The sequence below is a fragment of the Adiantum capillus-veneris genome, chromosome 9 (assembly GCF_014529385.1).
Source record: "Adiantum capillus-veneris isolate H3 chromosome 9, ASM1452938v2, whole genome shotgun sequence".
In the NCBI taxonomy this organism is placed as follows: domain Eukaryota; kingdom Viridiplantae; phylum Streptophyta; class Polypodiopsida; order Polypodiales; family Pteridaceae; genus Adiantum; species Adiantum capillus-veneris.
Genome location: NC_140939.1, coordinates 7,114,745 through 7,128,663, shown reverse-complemented (window position 1 = coordinate 7,128,663; position 13,919 = coordinate 7,114,745). Strand labels below are relative to the sequence as shown.

The 13,919-nt window shown below is 42.0% G+C and overlaps 1 protein-coding gene across 1 annotated transcript; it reads left to right on the top strand.

Moving 5' to 3' along the window:
• Positions 1 to 9,743: 9,743 nt before the first annotated feature.
• Positions 9,744 to 13,348, top strand: LOC147450089 (3-oxoacyl-[acyl-carrier-protein] synthase I, chloroplastic-like). Its single transcript, XM_086519421.1, has 8 exons — positions 9,744 to 10,029; positions 10,882 to 11,228; positions 11,608 to 12,039; positions 12,136 to 12,309; positions 12,399 to 12,512; positions 12,596 to 12,697; positions 12,812 to 12,878; positions 12,975 to 13,348. Exons 1-8 carry the CDS (start codon positions 9,897 to 9,899, stop codon positions 13,040 to 13,042), a joined length of 1,437 nt encoding a protein of 478 aa, XP_086375547.1. The 5' UTR covers positions 9,744 to 9,896; the 3' UTR covers positions 13,043 to 13,348.
• Positions 13,349 to 13,919: the final 571 nt, after the last annotated feature.

Genomic DNA, 13,919 nt, shown 5'->3' with positions numbered 1-13,919 from the left:
CACTCCTTGTTTGGAGACACATGAAGTGATGCCCCTGAGTCTATAATCCAGTCACTCAGTGCATTTCCATCAGATGCTGTAAGAAGAGCTGAGTCCATTGTATTCTTCAAGAAGTAGCTGTCTCCTGACACTAGACTGTCATCCTCTGCAACAGTGTTTGTCACATTTATTTCTTGAATCTTCACTGAGGACTTGTTCTTCTCACCATGGTCTTCAGCTTTCTCTTTGCCTTTTTCTGCTTTCCATTCTCTGCAGTCTCTTTTCATGTGACCCTTCTTGCCACAATGGTAGCATTCTATGTCACTCTTGCCTTTAGCACTGCGGGACTTGCTACGAGACTGATTCCTCTTTCCACCTTTGTACTTTTCTTTGGTCCTTCCCCTGACAACTAAGGCTGTTCCTTTGCCTTTGTCCATTGTCTTTCTATTGGTTTCTTCAGTAAGCAAACTTCCTTCTACACCTGCTATGTTCAAACCATATGGAGGTGCAGAATTACTCAAAGCTGTGCGAAAAGTGTCCCAACTTTTCGGCAATGTGATCAACAGGAACATAGCTCTAACAGGTTCATCAAACTTGACACCTTGAGATGACAACTGACTATAGATTGTGTTGAATTCATTCAGATGATTGGACATAGGTGTCCCTTCTTTCATCTTCAAGTCAACAAGCTTCTTAAGCCAGTATACCTGTGAAGCTGCACTCTGCTTCTCATAAAGATCACTCAGCTTTAACCATGCTTGATAAGCCGACATCTCGTCTGCTACATTGAAGTAAACGCTTTCTGCCAAAGTCAGCATAATGGTAGAAAGTGCCAATTCATCCATTTCGCTCCATTCATCTTCGTCCATATCTTCTGGTTTTATCCCCTTGAGCTTTATAGGTTTTATCTGCTTCTTTTGTACCAACACGTGCCAAATCTGCTGCTTCCACAATGGGAAATTGGTTCCATCCAGCTTCTTGATATTGTAAAGAGCAGTGTCCTGTGATCCAGCCATAGCTACGCTTCACAGTAGTTTACTTTCCTGGGAAAAATTCGGCAGAGTTTCCCCTGTAAACTAACCTCTGAACCAATATCAACCTGTCAAATGAACCAAGAAAGCTTCAGATTTTGCATAAATTTCGGCAAAGTCTCCTTTGTAAAATGGCTATGGTGTACTCAAAAACAGACCAAAAAACAGGTCAAAAAACACTGTCTCTCTGACACCGTAAGCTGTGGGTAAACCTGTCCTGCACATGTACTGTCTCTGAGTGTCCTGTCACTGTCCTGTAAGTATAGACTGGGACAATGCCTCAACGGCAGTAAAGCAAAGATGCAATCCCAACTGTCTAACTCACAGTCAATACATCCTAGCTGCCTATCTAAGGGTGCTCGAGGGATCGCTCCAAGACCTGTATCACCGAAAGGATCTCAACATTCGAGAATCCCCCAGCTCAATAAAACCTCACTCGACCCTCAACAAAGGTTGCAGTAAATCTGACAGTACATAGACTTCCCACAAAGTCATACATCCACAAATTTCCCACTATATGCTGTAACCGCTGCGGCGGTTGTTTGCTGCGTGACTCACAGCCAGCAAACCCTCAACAGACATACATCATCTCTGACAATACATCCCATGTGGAAGTACCTGCAATGTCAGGATGAAATCTGGAATATCAAGCAGCAAACACAAGCTACCTGATGAACTAGTGGATGTCGCCTGCAGTTTGTGTGTAGATGTGCCCGTGTCGTATGTGACACGCCTCCAAGAACTGTGAGCCGTCCTTCGATGTGTAGACAGCCACAAATCAACACTCTGGGAGTGTCGATATCCTCAGCACCTGCAGTCGTAGGCCGAAAACCCCAAATTTGCAGAGTCGGATCTGCACCCGCTAAGACCACGTAGTCGAAAATGGCCTGCGCAGAACTTTGTCGAAGCCGAACGGTAACCGAGATGACCTCAGAATGAAATTCTGAGCACACCAAGCCCTACGGGCTTGCCCACAAGATTTGGGGCCGTGTCTTTGCCTGTCGAATTTCACTCCAATCTGAGCTAGTGACTCTAGCCTCCTGCGGTGCTGCCCCGAGCCTCGATTTGAGCTCTGATACCAGTTGAAGGAGTACGAGCGGAAGTGCAACGCGAGAGAGAGTGCGAGAAGAAGAGCACGACGATATGGTGAACTCGCTCTACTATATTGTGTAGAGCATAGTGAGTTCTTATTAGGTTTTTACAAAAGAATATGTGTACATACCTGGCGGCCCGCCCACTTACCTGGGCGACCACATTGGGCTTTATACCCCAATAGGAAGGAACCTCCTTCTCCCCCTATAGTAGCACCTACATGCCATTGGATTTGAACATCAAACTATTGTGCTCATAACTACATTTTAATGATGATGCTAACTACATTTTTAATGATGATGCTAAACTATATAACCACTCTTGACTAAGGATCACATCTGCTCAATCCATATTCATGACTTGAAAATTCAAGGATGTGTGATATCCTTGAATCTCCAACGGTACATCTTTCACTTGAGTGTCCCACATCTCGATGTCATGGCTGCTAATCATTGCTACCTTGTAAAGGTGGGAACTCGGATTTTGGGGCAAACTGATCCGTTTCACTAACTTATAGTTAATGAAATTGTGCTAAGCACCATCATCTACCAAGATTTTCACCTTGTGACCTTGGATAAACCCATGCATATGCACCAACTCGTGTGGACCAAAGGTCAGCTACCACATTGAGATCGTGATACAGCACTTGTGCACCACTTTGATGTGTGCTACTTCCACATTGGAGAAATGGGAAGAGGACTCAAGAGGTAGTAGTGCACGTGGTGACCTTGGATAAACCCATGCATATGCACCAACTCGTGTGGACCAAAGGTCAGCTACCACATTGAGATCGTGATACAGCACTTGTGCACCACTTTGATGTGTGTTACTTCCACATTGGAGAAATGGGAGGAGGACTCAAGAGGTAGCAGTTGCACCACGTGCACTGCTTTCTCATTACCTTGGGTAGTAGATTTCCCCTTGGGACAATCCCTTTTTCGTGTCCACTCTCTAAACATGTAAAACGTAACTTTTCCTTCTTAGCCTTCTCAAATTCTTCACCAGACAGATGGCCCTAGTCCCCTTGGCTTCTTGGACGCATCACATGCAACTACTATAAATGTTTTCTTATTATGCCCATGTTGTGTGCATGCATTTACATGTGCATTGTAAGACATGTGAGTGTTATGCAACACTTTCTCATTGAAATCGCCATGTATGTGTGCTTGCATTATAGCCTCTTCAAGCATCTTGGGGCCCTGGGTTTTGACATGCTTATTAAGCTCTGGTGTCAACCCACGGATGAGCCCACACACTTGTTGAAAAGTATCTAAACGCTCCAGCTTGAGAATCACGTCATGATAGTGTGAGATATACTCCAATAGTGTCTTATGTTGGCATATAGAGCACTTGTTCCATGTAGACCAATTTTTTTCTGGTTCATTTGTGGACATAAATTCCTTTCTGAACAGATTCTTAAAGTTTGTGGTATGATTCCCTTCTCCTTGAGATACATCCACCATTTGTAGGCCTTGTATTCTAATATTAAACTCATTTGTGGTGCCTTGACTGCATCTAGAGTGCGTCTAAGATCGTGAATCCCATCCCGTTTGCTCATGAATATATCTTTGTTGCATTCCATTTTCTCTCCTCTAAAAATCAGTGGCTTGGTATTCTTTAATAAGTCATCCTCTTTTTGAGAGAGAAGGTGCAACCCCTCCAAATTGGAGCCTTGCTCTTGCAAACCAAGCTTGCTCCCACCTAGAAGGGGGTCATAGAAACCCGAGTCTGCTCATTAACTTGACCCTTTGTCGAGTGTTGCATGAATTGCACAAGCATATCAGACATCTTGGTGACATTCACATTCAACTTTGCAAAATTAAATTCTAAAACAATCATGCATGTTTGCAGTGCTCTAAACTCTTACATATTAAGCAATTTGTGGCTATCATCCGACCTCATATTTGTGGGTACCCTTCGTGAGAGCAGCCAACCGCAGAGCAACAATAGGTGGAATTGATGTAGGATTTTTAAAATCAAACATATGTTGTACGTCAATATCCAATCCATGGCATTTTGTGCTATGCTAACAAGAGAAAGATGTACCTTGGAGAGAAAATCACTTGCCGCGAATAGTTCAAAACCGGCTATGAAGCTAATTAGCCTTGCTGATTCAACATCCCCAAGTCATACACAATTATCGATGTCAATCATGAACTACAAAAATCCCCACCCGGGTGCGATCTTTGCAGATTTTTGAGAGCCTGTCGAAAAAGACCGTGTCTAATTCCGACATTGAGAAAGTGTCAACTCATAGATAGCAATAGGGTGCTGCCATTAGCGGCACCATAAACACTGGTTTAGATGGTTAAAAATCTCTATTTTGAATACTAAAGTAATATGGCCGTTTGAAATTGCTCGGATATCTCTGAATCCTTTTTGAGTTTGCAGCAATTAGAGAGCTACCCTTTGTCATAGCGTGTCTCAGTTACCTTCACTTGGAGGCTAGCCTAGTTTGTAGTTGAAGAGAGAAAGTGGGGTGGGGGGGATGGATGCGGGCCGTGGGCACCTTCCCTTACTATTTAGTTTTTTACTTCACCCTAAAGACTAACTTTGGGTGCCTCGTGGGAAAACGGCGAGCTCTGCGAGGCTATGGAAAAAATGGTCGATCACGTGTGTGTGCGCCCACACACACAGACACACAGAGTCGCAGTGTCCACCACATGTGGTGAGAGCATGAGATCATGAAACAGGCAATGATAGACAAGGACACAAAATAGTTTGATTAACATAAAAATCACAAAAAAAGGAAAATATTACATGAATTATTGTTTGAATAAAGCCGCTTGATTACTTCGGCATTGTTCACTTGGAGTTTTTGGTTTTTCAATCATATTGTCGTTTATCATCTTGATACTTTATGTTGATGATATGCTCATTTCCAAGAAGTCTAAAGACAATATTTCCATCTTGTAAAAGTCACTTAGCATACCGTTTTCTATGAAAGAATTGGGAGATGCAAGTCACTTTCTTGGTATGCATATCAAGAGGGATATCAAACATGGACTAATAACGATGTCTCAGGAAATGTATATCCACAAGGTCTTGCAGTGTTTTATTATATAAGGGAGAGAAGGCTACATTGAGTATCCCAATGCATATATATATATAAAACTTAGTAACAATGATGCTTTTAAGTGTGATGCTAAGAAAGTGAAAATGGCCAAGGTGCCATATTCTTTAGTAGTTGGTAGTCTTATGTACACTATTGTAGCCACATCACTTTTGCAGTGGGAGTGGTAAGCAAATTTGTGGAAAATACTGGTAGAAAGCAATGGAAAGCAGTGAAGCACATCTTAAGATATCTAAAAGGTATGACAGACAAGGGTTTATACTTTGGGAATACTATGTATCCATTGTGGGTCACATGGATGCAGATTATGCCGGTTGTTCCATGCGAATGTCCAAAATGCTATGTTGAAGATCAATGGAGTGGAAGTACCAAAGGACTAGACTAGTGGTCTAGAACCTTGGACATACTAAATTTCATTGGCTACGATTGGAGCCAAAAGAGATATGGGCAAGGATGAAGTTGGAATATTTGAACCGACAAAAGCTAACCAGGAAATTCTAGGATCACCTCAGTGCCCACAGTAAGAAACATGTCGCAACATCAACTATTGAGCAAACAATAGAATCTATTTCTGAAAAAGTTCCTTGAACGTCAACGGAAACATCAACTGTGTTTCCTGACACCACCCTAGAGACTACACTCAAATTGTGGAAGAGTCTCGACCTGGCAACTTCTCTTGAAAAACCTGTTGTCCTTACCTCTACTATCATTGAAACATCAATGGATAGGCTACGGGCACTCCGAAAGAACAAATTGGTGGGAAACATGGTGATTGATGCATTGTAAAAATTGCTAGTACCATATAGAGACCACCCGATGGATGTGTAGCCACAATCTAGACGGCGTGGAATATGATACTAAAGTCCATTGATCAGATAATGGAAGCACATACTTCCTTCAAGTAGACTGACATAAATTGTCTAGAGGCACAATTGGAAAGAGAACCCTGAAGCCTGAAATACAAAGGAAAGAACTCATTTCCATAAAAGAATATTTAATGAGTGAAGAATGTAGACAAGAACAAAACCAGAAGACAGTCAAGGCACTTCAAGAATAGATGGACTATCTAAAGACCCAAAACTCCACTGTGAGTGCAAATAAACAAGGACATAAATGCACATAGGGTGCAGTTAGACCAAAAAACTATTGCCCTTAGTAGTTTGAAAGAAGTTCATACCGTCTTAAAGCAATCTATATTGGAGAAATACTTCTATCAATCACTGGTAGATATATCTGATACTGATCGGAGCCTCACTTTGAATTTTGAAGACTTCTAGAACTTGGTGAATACCATTAAGGATTTGGAAGAGAAAACTTCAATGTACACTAGCACATTGGCCAAGCATGCCCTCATTGAACACCTAACTCACAATGTGGATGAAGATGAAGACGATGAAGACGATGAGCAGGATAAAGACAGGGGTATTAGAGAAGGGACTTCAGATAAGAAGGATGATGATGCGATGACCAACCCCCTCCACCTCCTCCAGCCTTGGGTTTGCAGCCACAAGGGTTAACTAGTCTAGCTATGCACAAGGAAGAGCTAAGGGTTCGATAGACCAATCGGCGGACCAAGGGAAAAATGAGGGTAACAAAACCCAAGAAGGTCAATGTTGAGGATCTTTTTGGATATGTACTTCCACAAGAATAGAGTGATGAATCACAAGAGAAAGCTCAAAAGATTGCATGAGAGCATAAGATTAAAGCCAGGTGCAGTGAAATGTTGTATGTGGGGCCCAAAGTGACAAAAGTACGTGCATTACGAGCTCTCATGAAATTACAAAGTGTGTATGGATGGTCAAATGCAAGTGTTTCTGCTTATTTGAGCTCTTATACTCATTGTTGCCCCTTGGAAACAATATGCCTACATCAAGGAGGGATGCCAAGAAAGTGTTATCTATGGTTTGGGCTTGATTACGAATGCATCCATGCATGCCCTAGCGACCATGCATTATTTCGTGAGGAGTTATAGAATGCAGTGAAGTGTCCAAAGTGTGGAACAAATTGATATAGATAGGACTTACATAGGTCAACTATCCCCTGTAAGATCTGGAGGTATTTTAAATTAATTTCAAGGATAAGACACATATTTAGATGCAAGGAGATTGTCGGAGCTTATGACATGGCATGCACATGGGAGATCGATGGATGGAAAACTCTGTGTGCCAGCCAACAATGCAACTTCAAAACATGTAAAGAAGAAATGGAAAGTGTTTGAAAGAGATCCGATTTGGTCTTGTCATAAATGGTGTGAATCCTTTTGGGTTGCCTTTCACAAAGTCGTCTATTTGGCCAATGGTTCTAGTTAATTATAATATTCCACCATGGCTGCCGATCAAGAAGGGCCCTCTAATCCTATCACTTGATTCTAGGGATTAGTAAAGTGAAGGACTTTGAAATATATACAACCATTGATTGCAGGGTCTAACATTTAAGTTTAGATTTTAAGGTTTACCATTTAAACTTTAGGGTTGAAGGTTTTGTTTGGTGTTTAGGGTTTATGGCTTTTGTTTGGTGTTTATGGTTTAAGATTTAACATTCAGGGTTTGGTGTTTAGAGTTTAGGGTTTGGTGTTCAAAACATGCTAAAGAGTTGTGCAGTAAGATATAATATGCTATATATACCGCTGCCTCCGTAGTACGAGTCAATAGCGATGGTTTAATTTTGGTTTAGTGTTTAGGGTTTGGCATTTAAAACATGCTAAAGAGTTTTGTAGTAAGATATAATATGATATATATCCCGTTGCCTCCATAGTGTGAGTTGATACCGATGGCATAGCCCTTGTGTGTGAGATTGAGAGATGAAGCAGTGTTGCTTACGTAGCGCATGGATTGGGATCCTAGCACTTTTGTGCGGACCTGCACTCACCATGAGTCCACGCGTGTCCTAATTGAGATCAAGATTTCCTGCTTTGCATTTCTTGGCCTAGCGGCACAAGTAGCTCTCAATCTTCCACCCCTTTGTACTCACTTCTTTGATGGTGGATGATGCCGACGAGCATTTTTCGACTGCTCAGTGCGCTCATTGTCTTTGTTTTGTGCTCATTTTTCCCTTAATCAACGTGCTGATTTCATCCTCACTAGGGACCTTTCTCGCAAATAAAAAAGTGCTCTTTTTCAACTTATTGGAAAAATAATCGCGTAGATTATAAAAGGCATTATTAAAAAAAAAACAGGGAAGAAAGAAAAAGCATGACAAAGAGGTTGCCGCATCTATAGTAGCTTCCCGATATGGAGAAAGATGATGGCCTTCTGATGGATTCGGATGCGATAGACTCTATTCAACCGGATTTGTCTTTGTATCTAAGGGAAGAAAATGCTCTCAATACACCTACTCATATGCAAGGTGCCACAATTTTTTTTTGAAGCGGGCCCCTTTTGGCAAGCACACAATGTTTGACAGGCCGCGTCATTTTCAACCCCTTTCTCAACACCGAACGCATGCAGGCTGCTAACTGACGACGCACATGTCGCCTTTGCATTTACCCTTGAATTGCCCTTTCAAGGGGATTCGCTCAAACAAAATTACCCTCTAATTTGTGGAAATTCCCAACATACCCCTCAAATTTCAAAAATTCCTAATATACCCTTGCACCATATTGGGATGGATTTGCCCTGATTTTTGCATATTATAATATTCATGACAAGGGGGAGTTATTTTTAAGTTTTCTAAACAAAACTCACTCACAAATAGAGGCATTTGTGTCTAAAAATGATGAACATTTTCATCTGAAGAGCCCACAACACCATATAAAATCCTAGTTCTATCATCTTCTATTGAGGGAGAACCAATATTCGTATGAAGAGTTGCAAAAAAAATTTGACTTTAGAGATGTTTACGGGGTTAATGAGGGGTTTTTTCGGAGGGGTGTATTGGGGAATTTTTTAAATTTGAGGACATACTCATTCTTCTTAAAAGAAAACCCATTACCCCCGGATATTCCTCCCCCTTCCCTCAACTACCCCTACGCGTTCGCATGCCCTCTCCTACCTAGCCTCAACTCTACGTACGCAGGCGCCCAACAGCGATGACTGTCGTCTGTGGATTCTCTGTAATTGCGAAGCTGAGTGCTTGAAGTGTAGTCGATGAGAAGAAGAAGAAGAGGATTTTAACGTCATAGGAAGCTAGAGAGAGAGAGAGAGAGAGAGAGAGAGAGAGAGAGAGAGAGAGAGAGAGAATTCACCCCAAGCCATGCGCATAGAGAGAGAAAGAGAGAGAGTGCGTTATATGTTGGACTGCACCTCAAATAACCTCTCATGCAAAAAGGAAGAGAGAGAGAGAGAGAGAGAGAGAGAGAACTCCACAGATGGTCGTTGGTATACAGCATGTGAGAGTGAGAGAGAGAGAGAGAGAGAGAGAGAGAGAGAGAGAACGCTTCAATCTTTGTTTCCGAGTCCCCTAGCAGCATCTTTAGATGATTCTCATTAATCTTTTATTTTTTTAAATGGGTACGACATACTGGGAATTTCCACAAGTCAGAGAGGTATTTTGGTAATTTTCCAAAAAGAAAAAAAAAACCATTGTCCCACCTACTACTGTTACGAGCTCAAGTGCATCTTTCCATTTGCATGTAGAAGAGCGAACCTTGGACTATCATCGTCATCATCACCATCATCAACCGCAATTCGTACTGGCTCTCACAAGGAAAACTCCACGTTTGATCTCATTCTCAGCGCTTGAGCTTCCTCTTTCTCCCTTCTGCTCCGAGGAAAAGCAAAGCTATGCCAGCGGCTATGGCGGTTTCCCACTCCACTTTTCAGCAATTTCATGGCTTGCGGGCTGCAGATCCTTCTGCTTCTCTTCCAGATTTTGGACTCAGTACGGCATCTCTAGGTCTCCCCCGAACACTTCCAGGTTCTCTCTCTCTCTCTCTCTCTCTCTCTCTCTCTCTCTCTCTCTCTCTCTCGGTGCATGAGTTCTAGCAACAAGCTATTGTGCAGTCATGTCAAGAAGTTTCTTGCGTGTTTACTTGAAGTCCATTTCCCGTTACTTTTGTGCCCCTTGTGTTGGATGCTTCTGCTTAGTTTAAGAAACATAACGTCCTGAGCTCTATGGTACTCGATCTGTTTCACATTATGTGGGCAATGCCTGGTGCTGCATGCATGCATGTCTTACAACTCGATCGAGGTTTGAATGGGGTTTCTGTGCATTAAATATCACGTCAATACTGTTAAGGTACTGCTCCACCATAATTTAATGAATGTGATGAAAGCTCATGATGACTGACATGCAATTGTAAGTAGAATGCTTAGGCTTCTTGGTTCCTCAACCTTGATCTACTATTGATTCTCCTTGCTAAGTGCAAGCCTGAGTGCATCAATGCAATGCAACCATAGTCACAAGGGATGCGTTGAGGACAGGGAAGGGGGACAGGCGGGGGACGAGGCTCAAATGGATTTTTAGTGTAAAAAAGAGGGCAGGACGGCAAGCGGGAACGGAAAAAAGGGGACGGGAAGCCCAAAAATGGGCGTCCCCTGTATCTATGAATGCAACTTATGCAACGATGGTAATGTTTGGATCCTGTGGTATCATACAAAAAAAACACTGCTGAGAAGGGGGGCATTAGGACTTTTGTTGCATTTATAACCTTCATTTTTCAATAGTAATGCTGCATGACAATCTGGTACAGCTCATGTGATTACTAAGCTCCACCAAGAAGCTATAAAACTAGCGATCTTGTGTTGAGTATTCCTTGTTTTTTTGCAGCTGGGAAGCTGATCACAAGAGCTTCCACTGCCAGTGTGCCCAAACGTGAGAAAGATCCCAAGAAAAGAGTGGTGATCACCGGAATGGGCTTAGTGTCTGTGTTTGGAAATGAACTGGATGTATACTACGAGAAGTTGCTAGAAGGTCAGAGTGGCATTGGCCCCATTGATCGGTTTGATGCATCCAAATTTCCAACAAAGTTTGCAGGACAAATTAGAAACTTTTCATCGGAGGGCTACATCGATGGAAAAAATGACCGTAGACTTGATGATTGTCTCCGTTATTGCATAGTCAGTGGGAAGAAAGCTTTGGAGAATGCTGGTCTTGGTTCTGATAATTTAGAGAAGGTATGTGATAATGTTGAACCTCTCATAGTTCTTCCCAGGTGCTTTTGTGTCTCTTTCAGTTGCATTACATAACAACATTACCTCAATGATCTAGCTAGAAATAAAGGCATTACTTGCCCCCCTTTTTTTTTTTGATTGCTGTCTTATTTTGGCGGAACTCTCAGCGTATCAGTAAATGAGTTTGGCATGGCAATGGAAATAAGCAGAAAATCAAAAGATCTGTCTCTCGTAAGCATTAAGGCACCGATGGGTTTATGGATTTTTCTACTGCTCTTGGTAAAATGTGATGATAGAATATGGATACGGGCAACTCCAAAATTAGAAATCAATGTAAAAAATTCTTTGTTGGAACGTCAATTATTGTTTGGGTGAATTGCAGGTAGATAAGCAGAGAATTGGTGTACTTGTAGGGTCAGGCATGGGTGGCCTATCAGTGTTTTCAGATGGAGTTCAGGCGCTGATTGAGAAGGGCTACAAGAGAATAACTCCTTTTTTTATACCCTATGCGATCACCAACATGGGGTCAGCTTTGTTGGCCATTGAGTTAGGACTGATGGGCCCAAACTACTCCATTTCGACAGCATGTGCAACTTCCAATTATTGTTTCTATGCAGCTGCAAATCATATTCGTAGAGGAGAGGCAGATATAATGGTTGCTGGTGGCACAGAAGCTGCAATCATTCCAGTGGGTCTAGGAGGCTTTATTGCATGCAGAGCTCTTTCTCAAAGGAACAGCGATCCAGTGACAGCATCTCGGCCATGGGATAAGGATCGGGATGGCTTTGTGATGGGGGAAGGTGCAGGTGTTTTGGTAAGTTTTGCTTAATTTGGTCATTGTTTTCAAGTTTTGTGGTGCAGCATAACAAACATTTGTATCCTTCCAAGAATGCGTGTGTATTTTGCGAAGGTAATGGAGAGCTTGGAGAATGCCATGAGGCGTGGAGCTCCAATTGTTGCTGAATACCTGGGAGGAGCTGTCACTTGTGATGCTTATCATATGACTGATCCAAGAGCTGATGGACTGGGGGTGTCCTCATGCATTGAGAGGGCTTTGGAGGATGCAGGGGTGTCAGCTGAGGAGGTTTTCCCTCTTTCACAATGCTCATAAAATAACAATACTTCTGCAAAACATGAAATATAAGTGCGTCTATTGATTCAGTGGTGTCTTAGGTGAACTACATTAATGCCCATGCAACGTCAACGTCTGTTGGGGACCTGGCTGAGGTCAATGCTTTAAAAAAAGTCTTTAAAGATCCGAAGCAAATAAAAATAAATTCCACAAAGGTGATGCTGAAGAATGTTTGCCTTAATGAATTTTCAACATTTTTTAGTTTCTGGTGACCTGTAAAGCGTTTCTTCACTTGCAGTCAATGATAGGACATTGCTTAGGTGCTGCTGGTGGACTTGAAGCCATTGCCACCATAAAAGCTGTGAACACTGGCTATATTCATCCAACAATCAATCAATTTGTATGTAATTTTATGTATCTTACGGACCCCATATGTAATGTGGAAGTGCTAGGCTTCAAAGGAGTTTTGTTCTCATTTTCTGATGGAGCCTTTTCTTTTGATTTAATTTTACAGAATCTAGAACCAGCGGTTGAATTCGACACCGTTGCAAATGTTAAGCAACAACATGAGGTCCATGTGGGTACGTTGAAATTCACTGCGCACGTTAAATATGATGAGCTTCTGTGAGTGTGGCTCAACTTGTGGGGTTGACATGTTGTCTTGGTTATTATTCCAGCCATTTCCAACTCCTTTGGCTTTGGGGGACACAATTCTGTGGTGATCTTTGCCCCCTTTGAAGAATAAAGCTGTTGAACCCTCTCAACATTGGGGTACAATTAGAACGAGGCTCTACTAACTTGGCCTCATCTCGTCAGAGAAATAGGCTCACAAGTAGAAGAGAAGAACGAAAGTTTTGGTGTTTTTTTGCTCTATTGTTTGGCAGGTTCAAGAGCAGTACTAGCTGCTTGCCATTTTTCATGAGCACTGTGTGCTTAGGAAGGTATCAATGATGCCACAATGTATTCATCATTCCTAGTGTAGATGTGTCAGACCGTTTGTGGTCAATCTCGTTGCGACGGCTATGAGTAAATTCATATAGGTGAATTGGAATGATTGTTGTCGAGGATGAAAAGGATCAAATGTATTGTGATGCGTGCACAAGTGGAGTGATGAGGTAAGCTTGCCTCTAAGGGTAAAAACCCCAATTGAAGTAGGCTTGAAAAGTAGGAGCCAATAGAAGGAAATATCCATTGCAAACCAACTCCAACCATGATCAGTAAAATTGAATTAATGAGGGTTTGGGGTGGAAAATGATAGCGCATGTCAAGATCTTCTTACTTTAAGGCTATATCCATCATGAATCCAAAATATGGCAATGGTAAATGAGATTTAATTGAATGATGTTTTTAAGTTTTGAGCCCATCCCAAGCTCCATAAAAAGAACTCAATTGAGGGCTCGCAGTCTTACTCATTGGTAGCTGTTGTAAATGGCATCTACAAAGGTGCACTTATCTACAGAGAATGTTAACACTGCCGGAGCTATCCTACGAGTCCTCAAAGATCTACCCTATGAGTCTTGAACTTGAGGCTTGTTACTTCAGAATTTCAACCACAAGTACACGCCACATAAATATATACAAATAAACATAAACCACAAGTACTAAACTGGAGAGGTTCTTGT

What these genes read in the sequence shown, in the direction of transcription:
- LOC147450089 (XM_086519421.1), top strand. Translation starts at nt 9,897, where the DNA reads ATGCCAGCGGCTATGGCGGTTTCCCACTCCACTTTTCAGCAATTTCAT. An exon ending in GGGAAGGTGCAGGTGTTTTG is followed by an intron (nt 12,040 to 12,135) that starts GTAAGTTTTGCT and finishes TATTTTGCGAAG; the next exon opens with GTAATGGAGAGCTTGGAGAA. An exon ending in ACAACATGAGGTCCATGTGG is followed by an intron (nt 12,879 to 12,974) that starts GTACGTTGAAAT and finishes TTATTATTCCAG; the next exon opens with CCATTTCCAACTCCTTTGGC.